Source organism: Oryctolagus cuniculus, chromosome 8, assembly GCF_964237555.1.
Source record: "Oryctolagus cuniculus chromosome 8, mOryCun1.1, whole genome shotgun sequence".
NCBI lineage: Eukaryota > Metazoa > Chordata > Mammalia > Lagomorpha > Leporidae > Oryctolagus > Oryctolagus cuniculus.
Window position 1 is genome coordinate 20,069,028 of NC_091439.1, and position 23,819 is coordinate 20,092,846.

General features: G+C 39.5%; 1 protein-coding gene across 5 annotated transcripts in view; it reads right to left on the bottom strand.

The window, feature by feature from the left end:
• Positions 1-23,819, bottom strand: part of HHIP (hedgehog interacting protein) — a 104,009-nt gene that overhangs the window by 7,947 nt on the left and 72,243 nt on the right. For all 5 annotated transcript variants that reach the window (XM_008267399.4, XM_008267400.4, XM_008267401.4 and 2 more), the window contains exons 8-12: positions 22,615-22,736; positions 20,341-20,464; positions 18,933-19,063; positions 14,697-14,778; positions 1,354-1,502 (exon numbers count right to left, since the gene is read on the bottom strand). In XM_008267399.4, coding sequence (XP_008265621.1) covers positions 1,354-1,502; positions 14,697-14,778; positions 18,933-19,063; positions 20,341-20,464; positions 22,615-22,736 — 608 coding nt within the window. The remainder of the gene's footprint in view (positions 1-1,353; positions 1,503-14,696; positions 14,779-18,932; positions 19,064-20,340; positions 20,465-22,614; positions 22,737-23,819) is intronic.

Sequence of the window (23,819 nt, forward strand, 5' to 3'; positions counted from 1 at the left end):
AAGAATCTGTTAACTGATGACTTAAGGTGATACAGCAGGTTAATAAATGCAGAATAGAATACAGCAGAACGAATGCAGCATAAAGAAGCAGAGAGAGAATAGAAATTGTTAGGCAAGGAAGGAAGCAGAGGGATGACAGATTATCAGGAATTTGAATGGTATTATATTTGAATATTGATTCTTATTTTTTGGTCAGCTAGTGGAAAAGGAGATTGAACTTGTCAATAAAGTATTTGCTTTAAATATGTAATTACTTAATTGCTGTTGAGTTTTAATATTGATAGCTCTTTCCTAGATATGCAATCCAAGATTTTAATTACATGTACTAAATTAATTACCTAATGTCATTAATGCTAAAGCAATTTAAGCTTCAAATGTATACCATAGTCACATATAACTATAAATATTGATTGGTGTGGTTAGATCATATATAAAGTAGGCAAGTTATGATTATAATTTTCTGAAAGAAATACATCTTTTGTATAAGAAAAATGATAGTATTTATAAATTAAGAATAATATTAACTATTAATTTGGGACTTTAGTTTTCATTAACAAGGATTACTTCAATATTTCAAACAGCAAAGATCACAATGTTTTCAAAGTAATTTGTCAATGCTGGTTGGTGAATATGCATTTTCAACATAAACACTTTAGCCCCTGTATCCCTGAATGTATCCAGTTTTCTTACTTCACACCAAGCAGAACTTGAACATCAGTGAACAACACTGAGTAAATCTCCCATCCAAGGAGAGAACAACCCCAGAGCAAATCTCCTTCCCTCTTTCTGAGACGCTGCACACCTAGTTGATGGCTCACAAGGGAGTGGCAAAAAGAATTAAAAAAATCTCATAATATGCCTCCAGATAATTGCATTTCCCCCTCGTATTTAATCACACTCACTGAAAACCCCCCACTTTCAGTGTGCTGAAGCCAGAAAGCAGGCAGTAAAGCAAGGGAGGGCATTTATGGGGTGTCTGGAAAATGCTGGCACTTGGAGACGGCCTTGCAAACACTCAGTCACTGGCTAGTGTGAAATCTCAGAAGCCAGGACGGAGAGCCCAGCAGAGATGACCCGGCAGTGCTGTTTTCATTTTTCTGCCTTATGAAAGGACTCAGTCATTTAAAAGTCTTTTATGCTAAGGATGAACTTACGTGAGTGCCTAGTTTCCACTTAGGAAATGGAAGAGGGTTCATTTCTAAGTTCAGAAACAGAAGAGTGTGACTATTATTATAGATGGCAAACTATTTTTCAACACTATACAATTCTAGAAGAAATGGCTGATGTTTGAGTTCTCGAGTACCTGCGGACTGTTCCAGCCCCAGTCTTTCCTAGAGACAAAGGTATACTAACCGGTTCTGCAGAAGTCCCCTTCCCAGCCTGGACTGCAACAGCATCTGCCTGTGGGGGTGCAGTAGCCATTCCGACAGAGCCGGGAGCACTCGGAAGCCAGCGTCTGTGCAGGCTGCACTGTGGCCCTGCATTCCTCGGGCATCAAAGGTCTGCATGGAAAGACAACAGCAGAAAATACGTTTTGGTCGAAAATCAATACTGGAAGCTTATCTAGTGATCTTGTAGCTTATCTGTTGCTTTCTTTTCATTTTTTTAAAGATTGATTTATTTATTTGAAAGTCAGAGTTACACAGAGAGAGAAGGAGAGGCAGAAAAGAGAGAGGTCTTCCATCCACTGGTTCATTCCCCAGTTGACCACAACTACTGAAGCTGGGCCCATCTGAAGCCAGGAGCCAGGAGCTTCTTCCGGGTCTCCCACATGGGTGCAGAGGCCCAAGGCCTTGGACCATCTTCTACTGTTTTCCCAAGTCATAGCAGAGAGCTGGATCAGAAGTGGAGCAGCCAGGACTTGAACTGGTGCCCATTTGGGATGCAGGCACTTCAGGCAGTGGCTTTGCCTGCTATGCCACAGCACCGGCCCCTTAGCTCTTGCTTTCTAAAGAGACCTTCCTCTTAAGTGACTCAATCAGATTGACAGCTTTCTAAGACTAGAAAGTACATCCACACTAACCAGTCTTGAACCCGAGTGAACACATCAATATTCTAAGAAACTTGATCATGATCACAATTTACTGATGAAAAACGGAGGTTGAATTACACTGAGACTATACGTGTGGAAGCTGAGTATTTCCAGGAGCTGCAATTTAAACAGTAAAGTCTAGATATACTTCATGGGTTTAGGATATGGGATGGATTCTCTTCTTAATATCATATTGGGACAGAAGGTATTTGTCAAAATGAATACTTGTAGCCTGAAAGGCTTGGGAATCAATTTCCATTTTAATCTTACATTTCTTTTAATATCATTTTTTTCAGATAGCCTTGTCTTGAAAGGCCAGCATAATATATGTTGTGTACAGACCATTCAAAGTATAAGCTTTTATGAAAAGAAGGATCTGGATAGCATGTGTGTACACATATGTATGTATATTGATGTATTATAATTTCATCTGGCCCTGCTATGGGGAAAAACAAAGTTAACAGTAGCCAACAGAAATACCTTATTTGCAACGTAAAAGGTCACAGATTTTGTTCTAGGTGCTCTGCTGTGGCCGTCAATTATGGAGGAAGTAAAGATACCTTCAGATGAGTTTATATGGCTCTTAATGATTTTGAAATAAACTATTGTTCCCGCTGGGTCAGGCTGGAATCATGGTCACAAGAGCGCCTTACCTAATCTTTGGGAAAAGTGCAGTGCCATTTTCCTGTCAGTCACTGGAACCTGCACCATAATGTGGTGAGAAGGCTCTTTTCAATTCAGGAATGTAAACAAATGTGTTCATCACCACTCAAGGCACCAGTACTTGGAAGGCAAAGCAGTTGGGCTCCTTAAGTGCCGTAACAAAGAAGGTGATCATTATGGGTCAAAATCACCACAAGGGGCAAATGATAGAGCTTTCTGAGACCAAGAACCAAGCCCTGTAGACTGGATTTTCTTGAGATAGGTTACCTTGCTGTGTGCCTGTGGCAATATAACAGTGGTAGCAATTTGAGGCCTGGCCTCAGGGGGTTTCTATAATAACTCAAAACCATATAGATTAAAAACCAAAATACAAAAAATGCATAGTGACTTCTTTAGCTCCTTTCTTCAATAGAAGTCTGAATCTTTGTTGAAAGCACTGTGTTTGGCAATTCAGAAAACTCCCTTAAATCCATTCAACCTCTTATTTAAATCTGGAAATGGTCGATTTATGTGAAAGGTCTGTCCTTCAGGCATTCCATGGACTGAACATATTTCCATTGAGAAAACATGAACAAATAGTTTCCATGTGTTCCCCAGAGCAGTTTTCCTGGGAGTGAGGGGGATGGGATGAGGTAGAGAGACTGTCGAGTGCTTTTGCCAAGAAAATGAAGGGCCTTGCCTTTGTCTTCTTTATCACAAGTCTGCTCTATTTCTCATATAAAATTCTCTTGTCTGTGAGATGATGGTGGCATTTTTGACACCAGAAGAGTGGTTTCTCAGTAGCTATGAAGTTTTTCGGAGTTCCAGCCCATGGCATTCAGTAAACAGGAACTGTTCCAATTTTATTGGTACTGAAATTGTAGAATTCTGCATATCTAATCTTTGTACATAATCACTTGTCTACTCTCTTCTGACTCATTCAAGAAGAGACTCAGAAATACAGTATGTGAAAAATACATAATGTTATAGGCAATGCAAGATGGGCACACAAATTAGACCGTAAGATAGTTTATGATTGAGCAGTGGAATCTTTTAAAAAGAAGTCATTTCATGCTTGAGTTTGTTTAGCTGCTTCTTCTGTATGGCTGTAATAGACAGACCTTGTGATTCCCTCAAGTTTTATAATTTAAATACCTGGGAAATTTATTTTTTTTCTACAAAGTTGATAATTAGCATTCCTCACTTAGCACATTAAATAAGTCCTCACCTTGTCTTTTAAACTGTTATCCTGTGAAGGTTCCCTTAACCTTGAAGCAATGCCTATCTCTTACAGGACTTTGTTCCTCCAAGCATGGGTTACTCTGCCTTCTTTTTCTTTTCTCTGAAATGAAAGCTTGCAGTGGGCAGAAGCTACCTAATCAGACTTCAGGTTCACTTGTATATTTGGGCAGATATGTGCTCTTCACTGGCATAAAAGATAAAACAGGGTGCAGATCTGCATGGAGCCCACCAAAGAAAAGATAGATATGCACACAAAACAGTATAATGTCCTGATACCTGCTATGAAACAGGTACACAGGAACTATCATAGGGATAGAGATGAGAAAGCAATTAGTTTAGAATTGAGGGATGTTATAGACAGATGACATTTAAGTCATGGAAATATTTTATCTTCTGATATCCATGGGAGCTAGAAAAATATTGTATAAGTAGTAAGTGCTTATTAAATTGAATTGAATGTACATCTTTAGTTTTCAAAAATATGCTTTCTGAAATATAAACTCCATGAAGACAAATGTTCCCTGTCTTCTTTAGTGTCTCCCCAGGACCTAAGAGAGTGTGCAACACATGGAAGATGCTTAGTAAAAATTTGCTGAATTAGTGAAATTAATGAGCGTATGACATTTTCAAAGGATGTTTATTTTCTATGTGACTGAGTGATGATATATGGAGTATATGGAGTATATTTAGGGGAAGGAGATCATTAACATCTAATTGCTATAATTTTACATCATAAACATAAAACTGAAAATACTTGCTACATTTCTATTGCTTAAATTACCTCAAAATAGGCACAGTTCATTGTAAATTTTGCATTTCTGAGCTAACTATAATCATAGTAAATAAACAAAGGGCTAAGACGTCAAAATAAGCATGACATAAGAATGAGTTTCTCCTCCAGATGGCAATTAAGCCAACTTATTAAAATTTATCTGACTTAGATTTTTGGTGATTCCAACCATTGCCTTCCACTCATACTTTATTACGGTGGCATTGTCCTTATGCTGAAAAGAATCGGATCTCTTCATATGGGATGAAGAGAAAAGAAAGAGAGTAATGAAATAGTTCAATTGAAATTAATTATTATTTTCATTTGTAGGAGCCCATCTTGTATAATATAAATACTACATATATATATATACCTAGATGGACTCTAAATAAAAATCTAGAGTATATATCTGTGATAGATTAACACATTTTCATATTTTTATTGGATTGGGGAAGCAGATGTTTTAACGTATGGTCTAATAAAAATAATTTACATATTCTTGTTCTTCTTTCCAATAGTTACTTTGTAAACTTTTGGACCCTTGGTTGCACTGAATGAAGTCAGAATTAGCTTTCAAAATAGAAAACGTACCCAAGAGGATGGTTAGGCTTATAATAAAGAATATACTGAGCCCATTTGCTGACAGCTATCCCCATAGCCCTCAAACTTAATTTAAATCAGAAAAACATATTTCCTAATCCCTTCACACATGACAAACAATAAAAACACTAAGGGACTAGTACAGAAAATTGCACAACATTCTTCAATGTATAAAGCATTCTTTTTAGAAATTTAAGACTTTTTTTTAGGAGCCTACGTTGGCTGGCTTTGTGAAATAGTGTAAAGGTTTGAATACTTTCTTGAACTAAAGGGAGTAGTTGAGAAGAATAAGTAATTTATAACACACACCATACATGATGACTCTCTGTGAATAGCTGTGGCCAACACCAAATGTCTCTGGGTAAGGGGATTGTGGATGGTTTTCATTTAAAGATATTTAATTTAATACATGAAAAAATAAATCAATACAGGAGAAGTACTCTGTGAATTTGTGTGGAAACACAGGGATAAATTCTGTCTGAGCAGGCCTGCCCTTCACAGTGAGCACTGTAGAATCAATTTTGTCTCTTACAGAAAGACAGGGAGCTCAATCCGAAATTTTTATTAGGTATCCAGATTTTAAATTCATTTTATTATAAAATAAGATAAATCATGTGTAATACTTATTTATAAAATCCTCACCCATTGGAGGTTTCAAAAATGTTACAATTCTATAGCATCTCTTAGAGAGCAATCTCCTTAAGGGGCAGGGGATGAAGAACTGTCTTATCCCTTTAACTATAGACACATTGGGATGCATGGGAAAGTGTTGCCTTATGATTATAGCATTTACAAAACTATTTTTTCCTGTGTGCATTTTCCCATTCTCATGAGTTAGGAAAAACTGGTAAGTCTAAATCCTCGTTGCTCACAATATGGCCCCCAACCAACCAACAGCACTGGCATGACAGGCAGTTTATTAGAATTGCAGACTCTCAGGCCCTCCTCCAAGCCTGCTGAATTCGAACCCGACCTTTAACATGTTTGGCAGCTGACTCACACGCATATTCAAGCTGGGCTGGTACTGTTCTAAATTAGGGCCGCATCCCAGCCGAGAAATGACTGCAGCCAGTGATTAGTGCATTCAAACCTTCCAAGGATAGGATACATCTCTGCACTAGGACGGAGCCTCCAGTACGTTTAGGTTAAAGCGGGTAAGGAAGTGGGAAATTTCCCATGGTGGGATAGAGTTCACTGTTTCCCATCTGTGCAGCCTGAAGCAGAGGCATAGCAATTAGAAAATTAGCTACTGCACCATTTCTTCAATACTCATTCTAGTACCCTACTCCATGTTCAGTACACAAAGTGACTCCCCCCGGCCCCGCGTAATTGTCTTTAGTGTGGCTGTTCGCTGAATTTCTCCTGCTCATGTCAACATTTGTCTTTTCCATTTCAGTTTCCTCGTGAGGAATGGGATTCTGGCTTCTGATGGATTTACAGCATGTTTGCTGACGACACACAATCGTTTTGTGGCAGCTTTTAAAACAATAATCCGTTACACAGATTCCATTTGGTTGTGAGGAATCTTGTACATTTATAATGCAATCACATTCCAGGTGGAAGGACACTGCAAATCGAATGTGCTCCTGTGGAACTGTCCAATACTGAACTCACTGGGATTTTCTGGCAATAGAGATGGCAGTACAGCTTTCCGAACAGTACTTTCCAAGGGCTATTTGCCAAGAAACTGAATATTTTAAGAGTTACTGCTTTCAGCTATTTATTAAGGAATACTGTCTTTGGCATTACATCATATGTATGCTGAAAAGAAATTTATATATTCCTGGGTAACCTTGATATTGGAATAAAAGGCAAGCAAACAAATTGAAGAAAAGCTCTGAATTTATGTACATTACATTTCACAGTTAAAACTTCTTATATCGTGCTGGATACTTCTAGAATTCTAATTTGGGATAAATGAAACCAATGTTCTAGCTTGTTTCTAGAGGATACGGTAAAAAAGCCAATGGCATTGCTTTCTAATGTAGAGATAGAATTTAAGGTCCAAAATCAACCTTTTTTTTTTTTTTTTTTTAATTTTTGACAGGCAGAGTGGACAGTGAGAGAGAGAGACAGAGAGAAAGGTCTTCCTTTGCCGTTGGTTCACCCTCCAATGGCCGCCGCGGCCGGCGCACCGCACTGATCCGATGGCAGGAGCCAGGAGCCAGGTGCTTTTCCTGGTCTCCCATGGGGTGCAGGGCCCAAGCACTTGGGCCATCCTCCACTGCACTCCCTGGCCACAGCAGAGGGCTGGCCTGGAAGAGGGGCAACCGGGACAGAATCCGGCGCCCCAATCGGGACTAGAACCCGGTGTGCCGGCGCCGCTAGGCGGAGGATTAGCCTAGTGAACCGCGGCGCCGGCCCAAAATCAACCTTTTAACTTAGGCATTTAATTTACTAGCCATACTTGATAAAAATGTTAGACACTAAATAACAAATGTCTGTAACTGGGAAAGACAGCATTATAATACTCCTATAACTAGTATAGCTGGTGAATCTTTTTTGAATTATCCATTTTTATTGGCAAAAGTCACAATAGTTGCAGCTAATATTAACAAATCAAGTAAAGAACACTTTGAAAGGCATTCAATTCAAAAGACTTAAAGAATGCAATATTTTCCTTTAAGAAATCACTGAAAAAATAAACTCTTATCTCCTTTTTCCCACTTACAAAGCAACAGGTCTCTCATTGTTTTAATTTCATATCATATGAAGGTAGAAATTTTGAATATCACCAGTTGCTCTAATGGAGATGTAAAACTCAAAACAAGTTTCTGTGCTATCACAACACACAAAAATGTAAGTTTAAATTCCTTTTGAAGAGTGTTTGAGTGACAAACTCCCAATTTTTGATGTTATACTAGTTGGTTTCTTGCTAATGTTGACAGATATAAGTCATTTAAGGAACAAATGCTTAAATGAATTAGTGACACGATGATGCTAAGAAATACCTTTTTCTTTATAGGCTACCTCTTCCTCTGTAAACATCTTTTCACAAATCTGCATAACTACTGTAGACATTGTATGCAACGTTAAACCTGCTGGATCTTAGGTACTGCAGTGTCTGTTGGTACTCTACTTTATAATAAAAATGTAAGATATTCAGATAATATCAGACTCCAAACACTGTCCCAGAGATAAGGGTGTGTGTGTGAGGATAGATTTGATAATTAAAAAGAAAATTCTTGGGGCTGGCACTGTGGTGCAGTGGGTTAACGCCCTGGCCTGAAGCACCAGCATCCCATGTGGGCGCTGGTTCAAGACCCGGCTGCTCCACTTCCTGTCCAGCTCTCTGCTATGGCCTGGGAAAACAGAAGAAGATGGCCCAAGTCCTTGGGCCCCTGCACCCATGTGGGAGACCTGGCAGAAGCTCCTGGCTCCTGGCTTCTGCTTGGCACAGCTCCGGCCGTTGTGGCCATCTGGGGAGTGAACCATCGGATGGAAGGCCTCTCTCCCTCTCTCTGCGTCTCCTCTCTCTGTGTAACTCTGACTTTCAGATAAATAAATAAATCTTCAAAAAAAAAAAAAAAAGAAAATTCTTTAAAAAGTTTTTGACTCTTAGTAAATGAGCCTCATCTCGAAGAATACAATCTTCGTTATTCATAGTGCCCATTTTATATCTTTTTAAATGAATGTCATTTGTAGATATTCCAACATTAAAAATGGAAAGGTTAAGGACAACTATAATTAGCAAAAAATGGAAAATTCCTGAATGCTCTGGCCTTATGCCACATCACCAGGTGATAAGTTACTTATATAAGAAGACATATACCTGTCTATGTTCTCAGCATAAAAACAAGATAAATGGGTGAGGTGATGAATATATTAATTAGCTTGATGTAATCATTCCACTTATATACAGTATCAAAGCATCTTGTGATACTGCACGCCCCCCCCCCCATTGTTATCCATGGTTTAAGTTAACCTGGGGTCAATTATAGTCCAAAAATATTAAATGAAAAAATCCAGAAACAAAAATTCATGTTAAATAAGTACTATATATTTTATAATAAATAGTATACTGTTTTACTTGTATTATTTTAATGTTTTTAATCTTTTAATGTGCCTAATGTACCAATTAAGCTTTGTCAGAGTCTATATGAATAGAAAAAACAGTATGCATAGCACTTGATATTCTTGAAAGTTCCAGGTGTCCACTGGAGTCCTGAACTGTATTCCCTGTGGATAAAGGGGAGTTACTGTATACTATAAATATATACACTTCTTATCTCTCACTTACTCCTTAATAAAGCTTGGGAAAATATTGAAGAGTTTAGATTCACTTGGAAAGCTGTGCAAAAATCATTGTGAAAGATTTAAAGTTGGGAGAACTAGAATTATTTTTACAGTTTATAAACACAAATTCTGTCAGCATTGTGAATAAAAGCAAAAGAGTATCTGAAGCCACAAGACACACATGAGTAATTCTTAATATTTATATATGAGTTTTACAAAATAACAAATTTTTTTTCATAAAGCATTAGTGTAATATTTCCTTTTTTTGAAATGAATCTATGTAACATATGTAATGTGAGTACATTTATGTGGGCTTCCATACATGCAAATCTTGCTGCAGTATGAATGATATTCTACTTACACTTAGACTACTCCCATATGTTACCTATGCATGCTCACTCATTTCTTAGACAGTTGCACTTCCATCTTGCCAAATTCTTTTGTAGTATATCTTAAAAATTTCACATTATACAGCAGCTTAGGAAGGATTTGCTAGTTACAAGGTCTTGTGCATGACAACCAGAGATACAGTATATTAAGAAGAAAATGCAAGTGGGCGGATCAGTGTGTGTCCTTGTATATGTAGAATAATAGTAATAGCAAAAATGTGGAAAAGGTTTCCTTGTCTTTTAGACTTCAAATCCACCACGCTGAATGGATTTTTATAGGGCATATACTTGTTCATGACCTCTAGTGTTAAGAAATTCTGTCATGTTTGAAAACTAGTCCCTCGCGGAGCCTGTATCCCTGTTAATAGCGGAAAGGTCAATGGAGCTGCTAAACAGTTTGTATTACTGTCAGGGTGGCCACGAAAACACCACCTGCTGCAAGAAGACTTGGCAGCTGGGTCAACAGGCTCTGTGGGAATTTATCAACTTAGGGGGGCCACTTGCATAAAACTTTGACTGATGAGTTGGGACTAGACTGGCTTATTGGACGAAAGCTGCTCTATTATGTATGACTTTCTTTAGGGTGGCAGAACTGCCTGCCTGCTCCCTGAGACATATGCAAAGGATAAACAGAACCGATTTCCCTTCCTGAAGTGACTTTTTCTGAAGAAAAAAAAAAAAAAAGCACCCTTTAGAATCTCGGGCAACAAGGAATGGGATGAAGATATTAAGAAAAAATAAACAAAGGGCAGTAAGTGGGGCCGTGGGTGGGAGGCGTAGGGAGGAGGCACGAGGGGCAGTTTTTTGACATTGGTTACAGAGGCGTTTGCGATACAACATTTCTGTCAAATGGCCTCTCAGCCTGGAATTCACATTGTTAATTTATAGACCTCTTGAGGGAATGGTGTGTGTGTGACTTGATTGGGTAATGATAAGCAATATATGCTAGAGCATGGTAAGAATGGGTACATTGTAAGCAAATCAACATGGGTCAGAATAATTTTGTTTTACAAATTCCTGGAAACATTTCAATTTTTTGTAAAAGTTCATTTGAAACAAAAAAAATTAAAGAATCTTTTGTCAGTGATGTGAACAAATTTGTGTTGTATAAAAATAAAGCTTGGAAATTACACAACTCTGCCAGAATTCTTGCTTCCCTTCCCTGCTTCCCTGCAGCCTGGAGCATTTATTTAATTCTGAAAAGATTTTCTAAACAGCAAGTACTGAAGGCCTGGCTTAGACATATGAAAACCAGGTATAAAAAAGTTCTCCAAGCTTCCCAGAGCTAGCAGAACCACAGAAGTTAAGAGATCACCTGAATATAACTCCGGAATGCATGGAATGTGTAAAGAATTTAATACGTTTGAAAATTAGTTAATTACCCTCCCAGCCCTCCATAGCAATGAGGCAGGAGCCGAATGATCATGTCAGCTCTTTGAAAATGGGCCCAGGGACACAGGATGGTGAAATCATGTTTATAGGCTCCCACACTGAAGAAGACACAGAGACCACACCAACCGAGTCCTGCCAGGAGAGACCCCTTCCTGCTCCTGACTGCATGCTAAGGGCATTACTAATTGCAACTAAAATGATAGGCCAGATCTTGAGCTCAGTGTATTCTTCAGAATTGCTGGCACAAGAGGTCCCCAGGCCAGGACACACGGAACCCAGGACAAGAGCCCAGAGACCTGGCCAAGCCACTGGGACTGCTTCTTCCCTGAGGATATTCCTCAAGTGAGGTCAGTGTGTCCAAATAGGAAGGCAAAACTCATTCTGGTTTTGTTGCTCTAGAGAAGTTTTATTTTCCTTTCATAACTCCTGGGCTCTGGATAAAATCTTAAGGAAATTTGATTGTATTGTTTTTGATTGTTTTATTATAAATAATGACATGATTTTTTTTTTTTATAAAAACAGGTTCTCTACTGCAAAAGATGTGAAACTTATATAAATAGTCTTGTCATTCACAAGTTATCCTTATGGACTGAGGTGTGATATTGAAACTTCAACCGGGGCCAGAGCTGTGGCGTAGCGGGTAAAGCAGCTGCCTGCAGTCCCGGCATCCCATATGGATGCTGGTTTGAGACCTGGCTGCTCCACTTCCTATCCAGCTCTCTGCTATGGCCTGGAAAAACAGTGGAAGATGGTCCAAGTGCTTGGGCCCCTGCACCCGCAAGGGAGACCCAGAGGAAGCTCCTGACTCCTGGCTTCAGATCGGCTCAGCTCTGGCCATTGCAGCCAATTGGGGAGTGAACCAGTGGGTGGAAGACCACACACTCTCTCTCTGCCCCCACTTCTCTCTCTGTGTGTACTCTGACTTTCAAATAAATAAATAAATCTTTAAAAAACAACAAAAAAAAATCCCTCTAAAAAAAAACTTCACCCGTTTTGTCAAAGTAACTTAAAAGATATTACATATGGTTTCTAAACTTCTTTATGTGGGGTGTGTGTGTGTGTTTGTGTGTTTGTATGTGTAGGGTAAAAAAACACATGCAAATCATATGGAAAGAATATAATTCCTAAGACATTTAATATAGAATATAAAAATTTTATAATTTGGTGTTTTTCTCTTCCAGGGCCACAAGTCAATTGATGTCTGAAAGTTATTCTGAAAACATTATTTCAAGAAGTCTTGGAGCTTCTCCACTAGAATACAATTAACCTAAGAGTTTAATTTGAGTGAGATTTTTGATATCATAAGAAATGTCCACATATTGTTTTCCTAGTTGATGAGGTTCTTTCTTTAAATTCTGCCTTAGAAGTTTTAGAAAAACAGCTTTGCTCTGACACAGACATCCTGAACATTACTATGCTGCTAATTAGCTCGTGTTCCCAAAATAATCCCGTTCACATACTTAAGTGTCTGCTTATACAGAACTTCAACTCATCTAGGGAGAAATACTATAATAATAAACGCTTGTGTCCAAATTGAAACGGCATGAGGCTCCCAACATATGTTTATGAAAACATTTGCTTTCTTATAGTCAGTTTATTTTGAAATTTATGCCTGTGCCTGTGTACAAGGACAGTGTCTTTGGGACTCTGTTATTTCCCCCACCTTCTGAAAAGCAAACATAAATCTTAACCTTGGCCCCACACATGACATGACTCACCAGAAACAGGCACCATAATGAGAAGTCAGGCCCTCAGGTATGTCACTCGGAGACCACCCTACTAGAGCAGGCCGTAAGATCACAAAGCCAGGGTCCCTTACGGCTACCCTGGTAATTAGACACTAATAATGGGTTGAAGGTGTAAAATTCACCTCCATTCACCGACAGACTAAACAATCCAGCTGAAGAGAGCAAGATTTTTTGTGAGGACAGAGAATTCATTACACCACTACCAGGAAGTTGGCTAACACTTATCAACTTTGACAACATAATGGGGTAACAATGACTATTTTGAAACTAATAGCATTAGATCTGAGTGAAATCCCTACATCTATGAAATATTAGTATGCTGCTATTTTATGAACTAGCATTAATTTGATTTTTCTTCTTAATACTGCCAACATGAACAACCTCCTAAGTGTCTGATTTTCCTCCTCGTTCGTTTCTTTGCTTTTTTTCAAGAAAGACATGGATTTTCACACTCAAACAGGAAATAAGATCCCTGAAGTGGAAGGCTGGACACTTCTCTTTTGACAGAAAATGTGCAGTTAGGTAGAGACGGAATGCCGTCAGCAGTAATGTAGATACCACCAAGAGACCACCTAGAATGAATTAATCTTAATCTTCTTTTTATTCTGCAGAGACCAATGTCAACCTCTATTTCCCTCAGGAAATGGTGTTCTGAGGTGCAGAAAAGGGAGTGGGATTATCATTTTGTTAGAGACTTTCAGAAAAATAGACACTCTTTATCACTTACAACATTTAAAAAAATGGAACTAAATCAATGCTGTTGGTAACTTCCTTATTAGAGTTTATTCTTTTGAAAGCGATGTGAGATTTGAGTAAGTTAATGTAGAAAGAATTTGAAATTTGTAGCAGTGTGGCCAGAGCGTCCCAGCTGTGACTGTTCAACAATACAACGTTGTATCTGTGAGAAAACTGAGGTTTTCTTCTAGTTAGTTGTTTCTAAACTTACGACTCTGTCTATCTGACAACATATAATTTTAGCAGCTTCTGATAGTGCAGATTTCATTCATGAAATTAACAACCGATTCGTATGATTGGAGCTGATCGGGAAGCCGAGTGTGATGTGAGAATGGGAAGAAGTGGGCTGGGGATCAGCACACTCTTTAGAGGATTAAAACATTCAAACCTTCCTTCTGCTGAAGCCCTGAACAAAACCCTTCCCCAGGTTTCATTTGTTTAGTTGCAGCCGTCTTTAGGAGAGCCAGGAGCTTTCAGATAGGCTAGGAATGAGACTCAGGTGTGGACCTGCCGAAACAACTCACCCTGATCACCGAACACAAATCGTGCTAAGAGCTGGAAACGCGTGCCCGTATGTTTCTTGTTTTCTCAAAACTAAAGAGAGTTTATTCCAGCCCCAGAGCCTAATCCACTGTGTCACATAGCGGGGCCCTCCGTGTCTTGCATCTGAGGACCAGGATGCCACAGTGACCACACCGCAGTGCGAGGACCGGGAAAGAGCGGGGAGGGCTGTGTGCGCTCAGGTCTGGCTCCGGGGCTCCCGTGGAGCCCCCACTCCACCCAGACCTGGGCGTCTGGGAAAGGCAGGAGGCTCCTTCCTGGCTAATGCTCATTGCAACTCTTCCGTCACTGATCTGAACGACCTTGCAGAAGACCAGTAATTGACTTAGAGGGATAAAAACAAATCTTACCTTTTGGGGTCTACAATTTTGTAAAGTTTTCCATTGTTTGTCTGGGTCATACTTTTACTGCTTGATAAAATGTAAACTTCCCCTGTTAAGGAGAGAAAGAACAATAAGTTAATTCACAGCATCACAAGACCTTATTTCCAGTTGCCTAGCAGATATGTTCAAAAAGTTCATGGAAAATGGGACTAAAAATAAGTTAATTTTGGTATAAAAAGGTATAAGGGGGGCCAGCGCCGCGGCTCACTAAGCTAATCCTCCGCCTGCAGTGCCGGCACCCCGGGTTCTAGTCTCAGTCAGGAAGCCGGATTCTGTCCCAATTGTCCCTCGTCCAGTCCAGCTCTCTGCTGTGGCCTGGGAGTGCAGTGGAGGATGGCCCAAGTGCTTGGGCCCTGCACCCGCATGGGAGACCTGGAGGAAGCATCTGGCTCCTGGCTTCGGATCGGTGCAGCACCGGCCATGGCGGCCATTAGGGGAGTGAACCAACGGAAGGAAGACCTTTCTCTCTGTCTCTCTCTCTCACTGTCTATAACTCTCTCTCTGTCTCTCTCACTGTCTAACTCTGCCTGGCAAAAAAAAAAAAAAAAAAAAAAAAAAGGTATAAGGGGTCTTCAAAAAGTTCAGGGAACCTGCATATTATGAAAAAAATTATGCATGCATTTCAAGTTTCTTGTGCCAAAACAAGTTTCTTTTTTTTTTTCCACAAACTTATAAGTACCCTTCAAATATTTTCAACTCTCTCTGTACCTCTGCCTCTGCCTCCACCTCTAACTCTGTCTGTCTCTATTTCTGTCCATAATCAGGGGGAGTCTCCTGCCTTCAGATCCTGACAGTCTCACACATCCGTCTTCACGGTGCACACTGCTGGCATCCTGAGCCCAATCACTTCTTTCACCCTTTCCTTATGCTTTGGTCCCAGTCTAAGGTCATTGAGGGCTTTTGGAGAAGAAATCACCAAACAAGAGCTGTGTCTCTATCTCTTTTCCCTGAAGAAGGAGAAAGAGAAGGAGGAGGAGGAGGAGGAGGAGGAGGAGGAGGAGGAGGAGGAGGAGGATGGCACCAGCCTCCTAACTGAGCTCCTGTTTCTCCTCTTGTTCTTCCATGCCTGTTCTCAACATACCAGGCACAGCGATTCCTTTCACAGGAGTTAGATCATGTAAGATCGATCATCCTCCCTCGTCTCAACACCCTCCACTGACTCCTCATCTCTCAGAGCAAAAGCAAGTCCTGACCCCAATGGGTCCCCTGTTGTTGCTGGGACCTCATGCACAACCTCTTCCCTTGCCCACTCCTCTCCATCCTTGCTGGCCTCCAGGACTGGACAACAGAGGCACATTCCAGTCCCAGGCTCCAGTCCCGGGCTCCTGCCTTTCGTAGGTCTCCATTGGGTTCACGTATTCCTTTCCTTCAACTTTCTGATTAAATATCACCTTTTCTAACTGCAATATTTAAGGTAGACTTTCCTCAACACCCAAGTCTTTTTTTGCTGTTAAGAGTTTTCTTCCAAGCACTTATTACCAGTTGACATATGGTATTTTTTTTAATTGTTTTTATTGACCTCTTCTTTTACAACACAAATTTTGTAACATGAGTTTAGATGTCTGTCTCTTTTGCTGCTGCTCTATAGCCAGCTGGAACACAGCTTGGCATTGAGTAGGTGCTCATCAAACCTTTCTAAAATAAATGTTGAGTGGACAGATGTTTTTTGATTTATTTCAACTCAAGACTGCAAGATTTTGGTTGCCAAACTGATACCATTAATTGACAATTTCAGGCCAGATTAAATTGGGGGTATTCATTTTTCTTCTTTAGCTTTTAAAAATAAATTGAAATGAGCGCAAACGTTGTTGCGCAGTGAGTTAAGCTGCTGCTTAGGATGCCTGCATTCCATATCAGAATGCCTAGTTTGAGTCCTGCCTCTGCTTTCAGTCTAGCTTCCTGCTAATGTGCCTAGAAGGTAGCCATGATGGCCAAGTACCTCAATTACTGCCACCATGGATAGACCTGGACAGAGTTCCTGGTTCCTGGCTTTGGTCTGCTCCAGTGCTGGCTCTTGTGGGCATTTGGGGAGTAAAGTAACAGAGGGAAGATAACTGTCTCTGTTACTCTTTCAAATAAATAAACATATATATATATGTATATAAATCTATTAAAATAAATACTCAGGGGAGATAAAGAGAGAGGAAGAGGGGAGGGAGGGTGAAAGAAAGAGGCATAACCCCGAAACTCCTGTGCTAGGCTGTGTTCATGAAGATGAAATACAGCAGACGAGCCAACTGTTTAGAGAAGATTCACCCTTGTTTACTACCACTGCTTCCATGTAATTTAACATATAGAATGAATCACACGACTAGGGAATCAGAAACTGTATTTATGATTATATGTTTATAAGGTTTTAAAGTTTATATTTGTTTCTCATTTATGAAACAGTCCTTGATTTAGTCTCTATTTCTCTATTCCATTTTATTATTATGCATTAAGCACACGCAAAAGCACACTCAAATACTTTTCTACTTCTGAAAAGGAAGTTAAAAAAGAGGTTTATACTAAAAACATCATTATAGAAAAAATAAGTTAAAAAGCAGGAGAATATAAGCAAAAGAATTAGAATTTGTCAACTGCTTTATATAGTTTAATCTCATTTAATCTTTATAATATATCCATCCTGATTTTATGACTTAAAAAAAAATTACAAATGCCAAACTCTCAATACTTTGTTTCAAAAGGTGCAAAATTTTACTAATTTTCTTCCATGTTTTCACTTAAATCTAGAAAGTGCCATATTAAAATGCCATTCAGCAAAAGTGCGTTTATTTTCATCAGGAAGTATATCCAAGAAGGTAGCTTTAGGAGAATCAAGATTATATACGCTCTGTTTTCCAGTTCTGTTTCCAGCACACTATTACACGTACACAGGCATCTGGGATATCTTCTCCAGAGGTGGTGATGTTAAGAACGATGATTGATGAGGGGTCATTTGTAGTAGGGTCGGGGAATATCAGAATGCTGCAGGCACAACATCTGAACATTCCCCTGGAACTCTGCTACACTTTAGCTATTTTTAAAATCAGAATTTGCCAGCGAAATTTAAATTACCTAACAGGATGTAGGGGAGAAAAGCTACATCTCTGCTTCCTTTGAGAAGGGCAGGAGAATGTCCATGGGAAATTCATGGTGAAATGCTGGGAGAAGAACAGATGAGACCTTTCTTCTTTGAACAGTTATACAAAGGGACATCAAAAGTTCATGGAAAATGAAATTTGCAGCAAATTTGAAACCCGTGTGTAGTTTTTCCATAATACACATTTCCCATGGACTTTTACAAGACCCCTCATATTCTGGGCATTGAAATGTGTTTTATGTGTTTCAGAGTTTTGCCTGAGTCACTTACATGAGGGAATGGCATGGAACTATTTGGTTGAACTCTCAATTTCATGTAAGAAAATCAAATCTGGGCTTTTAGAGAAAATATTCTGATTTTCATGGGAAACATATACAAGAATATATATGTATATAGTCCTAGAAATTCATCTCAAGGCTAAGGAGCATAGTAGACATGGTTTGTTTCAAGCTTGTTCTTCAAAGGGAGTCACTGTCAAAGCAACATTTATCCCTGTGATTTAAAATAGTACAGAGTAAAATATTCACTCTGATCACAAGTGAATTTCAACTTCTCTTCGCTTATTAAGCTGCATACATTTTGCTGAACATGCTGCGGAATTATTATATGTTAATGCATAGGTCTTCAATGAGAAGATAATTTCTATTGTATTGGGAAAAAGATCGATAACTCAGATTATTTTGCACAAATTTCATGCCTCAGTGGGCAAAAAAACATTAGGAAATAGAGGATGAGTTTCAGTTTCTAACAAATTTTTTATTTCTTTCAAGAGACATAGATAAGTGGAAAGAGTTTTAGTATGAAAATATAATACTCTGATGCATAATCAAAAATATCAATAATCATTTTAAAAATTCACTTCAATATTCAAAAATTCTCTCTATTCCTGACTGCTATTCTTCTGTTTTATTCATTTGCTATATCTAGCATGGAAATAAGATATAAAGACCCCCAGGGAAAGAATACATACTATCTGTAATTCCTCCATTAGGACATCTTTGCTGTAGATTATATTTCTAATCAATGTAAAATAAAATTATTACACTTATTCTTCAGGACAGAACAAAGCCTCTTGAGACAGGAGTAAGAATGGAACTTAATGAGAACAGCTTGCACAGTACCTAACTCATCTTCTCCGAATCCCAAGATGTGACCCGAAAAGTAGCCTCTACAGGAACCGCCAGTCCCAAGACAGAGTGGTTTTTCTTGCCATTGCTTGGTCACGGGGCTTTGCTGGAGAGTTAAGAAATTCCTATGACAAAAAGATAATCAGAAGCCCACAATGAAAATATGCTTTTTCTTACAGACCGCAATAAAATGTTTAACATAAAATTTACAATAAACAGTCTTGCCAGGGACCTGGCTTCAAAAGGGGAAACTAGCAGAACCCATAATGTGCGTCAGAGCTGTGAAGTTCCCATACGCGGAGACAGACGAGCATTCTGTTGGGAAGAGGTCACTGAAAGTACCTGAGTATGAGAAAAGCCCTGCTCTTCATACAGAGAATACTTCCTCTCCAGGACTAGACTCCACGCTGTGCTATCAATCAGAGACAGGGCCAGGGGAAGACCATGGAGTCAGTCCACTTTTCTACTACTCCCTGGTAGCAGCCAAGCATCTCGGCTCTGCCATGTGCCTGAAATGCCAGTGACTTGGGAAGGGAGACTCTTTTTTTTTTTTTTTTTTTTTTTGACAGGCAGAGTGGACAGTGAGAGAGAGAGACAGAGAGAAAGGTATTCCTTTGCCGTTGGTTCACCCTCCAATGGCCGCCGCAGCTGGCACACCGCGCTGACCCAAGGCAGGAGCAAGGTGCTTCCTCCAGGTCTCCCATGGGGTGCAGGGCCCAAGCACTTGGGCCATCCTCCACTGCACTCCCTGGCCACAGCAGAGAGCTGGCCTGGAAGAGGGGCAACCGGGACAGAATCCAGTGCCCCGACCGGGACTAGAACCCGGTGTGCTGGTGCCGCTAGGCGGAGGATTAGCCTAGTGAGCCACGGCGCCGGCCAGGAAGGGAGACTCTTAGTTCAGAGTTCTTCACAGACTTTCTTCTGATTCTCCAGAATGTGACCTCAAAAATTTAGGCTAAATCTAATTTTCTTGGCCTCCTACCTATAGAGTCAATTATATCTGCTGCTTCAAGTCCTAAAAAGTATGCTGAAAATAAAGATCTCAGCCTTCCAAAAATGTTTACAAGTATTTCTACAGTTCATGTAAAACGAGTTTTCAAATGATTCACTGTCAAGGTAAATGCACGTGGAGGATGAGGGGAAGAGCCCATCTGAAGACTTTGCTGCCTTCAGAGACCACTGCGTGAACTTGATCAAGCCTGTTAACAAAGTTGGAACTCTTCGGAAGTTTCCCAAGTAAACCCTTACATGCAGTGGATTGAAAAGTATATAATAATATTTACGTATGTTCCAGGTCTGACCCCCGAAAGACAGACAATCACTTGGATATTTTCTGACAATTTTCCAACCAATCAATGGATATGTCAATTGATAGAACAAGGTGTGGTATCAGGAAACCTACCCATTCCGATCTCCAAACACGTAACTTCCATACAGTCTTTCAGACTGGCAGCCTCGGTACACGAATCCCCCAACCAAAGGACCATTACTGAATGGCTTGAATTCTAAAAGTGATGGCTCACTTTCTGGAAAGAAACACAGCATTAGAGAAATGAAACCTTTTCCATTGGCCAAACAAGAGATATTGCATAGGTCAAGCAAAAATTATTACGAATTTAACTCTGAAATGTGTTCCCTGATGTAAGAGATGGGTCCTGGCTACAGATATTTTAGTCACAGTCATTAGTCTTTGCTTATATAGTATCAAACTGTAAAAGGATCTTTAACAACAGTGTAATGAAATGAGAACTTCTGCCTTGCAAATCCTTGCTGTTGTTACAGTAGCCAAGACACACCCAGTTTTCAATGAAGTTAGAATCTGGTTTTTCTAGTAAATTAGAATTTAGAAGTTTTGGAAATCACAGGTATTTACCTTATAACCATAATACTTTAAAAATAAGTTTTAAAATACTGAGCTTGCTGTAGAAATGCTTCTGCATACACTTAGACATCAAGAGAGACCTCTGTCAAATTATATAAACTGTTTAAAAGTTCACACTTTAATGAAAATGAAAGCGTAGTCCATGAGAGGTTTTTCAAACCACATTATTGTATATTTAAGAACACCCTCACTTCATCAAGTAATATATTCATTTAAACTATTTAGCTAGTTTTGCTTATAGAGTTGTGCATTTCATAAAGTATTCTAGTAATTTCTTTTGAGTGTCATGTATACAATCATCTCAATCTTTCCATGCACACCATTGAAGATTTGAATATAATTCCACTGGAAACCAGTGCAAATTAAAGCCAGTTGCAAATTAATGTGAAATTTACTTTCACATATTTCCTACCAAATACATCAGTATCAACAGGCAACATTTTATGCAAGATCTTTGTGGAAAGATAGTAACCTTAGAGCCCCCTGCCCCTGCTTTGCGATTATGGCGAATATCATATTACAAATAGGAGAAAAGAGAAGTTGTAGATAAGCGGCACGCTGAGAGGCAGCAGGAGTGAATGATTGAGGTCATGAGCTCTAGAGTCAGGCTGCCCGGCTGCCCGGGTTCGTGCAGGCCCTGCCACTGCGTGTTGTGTGCTGTGCCTCGGTGCCTTCGTCTGTACATTGTGACCATGATAGCACCCCTCACATAGAACGGCTCTGTGAAGAAATGGCGAAAGTGCTTCTATAAGGTCTGGCATGTTGTAAGCACAGTGGATGTGTTTTTAAACTCATAAAAGTAGGACTGTTAATACTGTAACCAGTTTCGGCTGAACCTCAATTAATGTGACTGTAGAGTTTAGTTTAATCTACAGATATGGTCAAAATTCCATTGAGCCAGTGGTTTACTACATTTTTTTTTCAAACCGCATTTTTCTCTGGTTTGGCTTTTATGACATGCACCCCCTCACACACACACACACACAAATACCTGAAAAAAAATATAGTAAAATAACTGAGTACCACATGAACTAACACAGCTGCTTCATTCCTGGTGCTAAATAAATATCTGTATTGAATGAGTAAATAGAAACAGCAATCAATTTAATAATCTTAATCTAGTGTGTTCCCTGGATCACCATAATATTTGAAATATTACTTCCTTCCAAAGGAATAAATTCTAAAATATTGAAAAATACTAAGTATTTTGGGCTTAATTATTATCCAACTTTATATTTTCACATGTTCTCTCTAAATATTCGAGTAATCATGTTATTAAAAATAATGCTTAAATCTCCCCTTGGCTTGTTCTTACAGGTCAATGATTTCGCTTTCTCTAAAATAAACAGCTTTTTAGACATTACATTCTTATTTAAAGCACTTATAATTTTCCTAATTGCTGAGGCTAGTATTGAGAAATATCTTACCTTTAACACTTGTTTTTCCTCTTTATATAAAATGTTAGGACAAGTTCTCCCTTATTATGTTAAAAAAAAAATAGAAGTTATTCAGCTTGATTCTCAGATGAGCAAAGAATAAGCTCACTTTGGAAGGTCCAGTGGGTGTTTTTTTTTTTTTTTTTTTCTGACCTACCAAAAACTATTGAGTCCAGGTGAGAGGTAATTAACCCAGTGGGACCCTTAGGGCTTGCAGGGTTGCTGGACCTTGAAAAAGTGAGGGACAGCGTTTTCTTGCTTCACAAATGGTCATTTTGCAGAACCCTTTTCTCTTCAATTAACGAACTGAAACAAAACCCAACATACGGCAAAATCAAAAAAATTATGTTCTGCTTACCATAATCCTTCCCCTTTATTATCTGTAGTATTCTGGCTGATGATCTGTTTTTGCCATTGGAGTCTGAACAAAGTATGGTTAAATTGATATTTATATCGGTGGGATGCCGATCCACAGCGCATCTGCACAAGAGAGGGGAGGACACCCATTAATTCCCACAGGGGTATCTTCCAGTCTCAGACTGGAGATTCCTGACACGGGAAGAAACCCTCTGTGGGCTGGCCAGGATCCTCTGGGCAATTTAGTTTGGATCGCCTAGAAACCACTGAAGGAAACATCCTGATGTGTTTGTTTACTCTGCTGAAGCTTAATGATCTCTGGGGTGTGTTTCTGAGTTTCTCTTAGTATCTCCTCCTGTTATGAATGGGCACACTGTCCTAAGATATTTGTTGGTGTGTTGTCAAGGAATTATCACCTGTATGGTACATTGGTTAAGTATTAAAAGTAGGACCAGTGTTCTCATCAACCCACATCTGTACCATACCATCTAATACTAGTTGTAGTATCAGTTTTGTGTTTCTTACATGGAGTTGCTACATTCTAAAGTCCAAGCTGCTCTAACAACAACAACAAAGGTGCTCTGATTCAGGGAATAAAACTGATCCCCACAAGCTCTGAGGCCTTTTAGATTGGCTCTGTCTATATATTTTCCACCCCTAATAAAGGGACCAGAATATCTCTGTGACTTAAGTCACGGACTGGAAGCTCCATGAAGGCAGGGACCATTTCCAGGTGTATTTCTGTATTCCTATAACACAGATACAAGCCAGAAATTAAGGAAGGCTCAGAATTTGTTGAATGCTTAAGGCAATGAGGAACCATGAACTGAGTTTGGACTGGGGGGAGGATGACGTTGAACAATTAGATTTAAAAAAAAAAAAAAAGGCATTCATTTGAGAGAGAGACAGACAGATAGACAGAGTGAGCTCCCATCAGCTGGTTCACTCCCCAAATGCCCGTAACAGCTGGGGACTGGTCTGGTCTATGATTGGAAGCTGAAAACTCAATCCAGGTCTCCCACATGGGTGGCAGGAGCCCAGTTTCTTGGCCATTCACCACTGCCTCCCCGGGTCTGCATTAGCAAGAAACTGGAGGCAGGAGCTGGAGGTGGCTACTGAACCCAGGTACTCCAATGTGAGACACGGGTGTCCTAACCAGTGGCTTAACTGCTAAATTAAACACCTGCCCCCATTCAACATAATTTT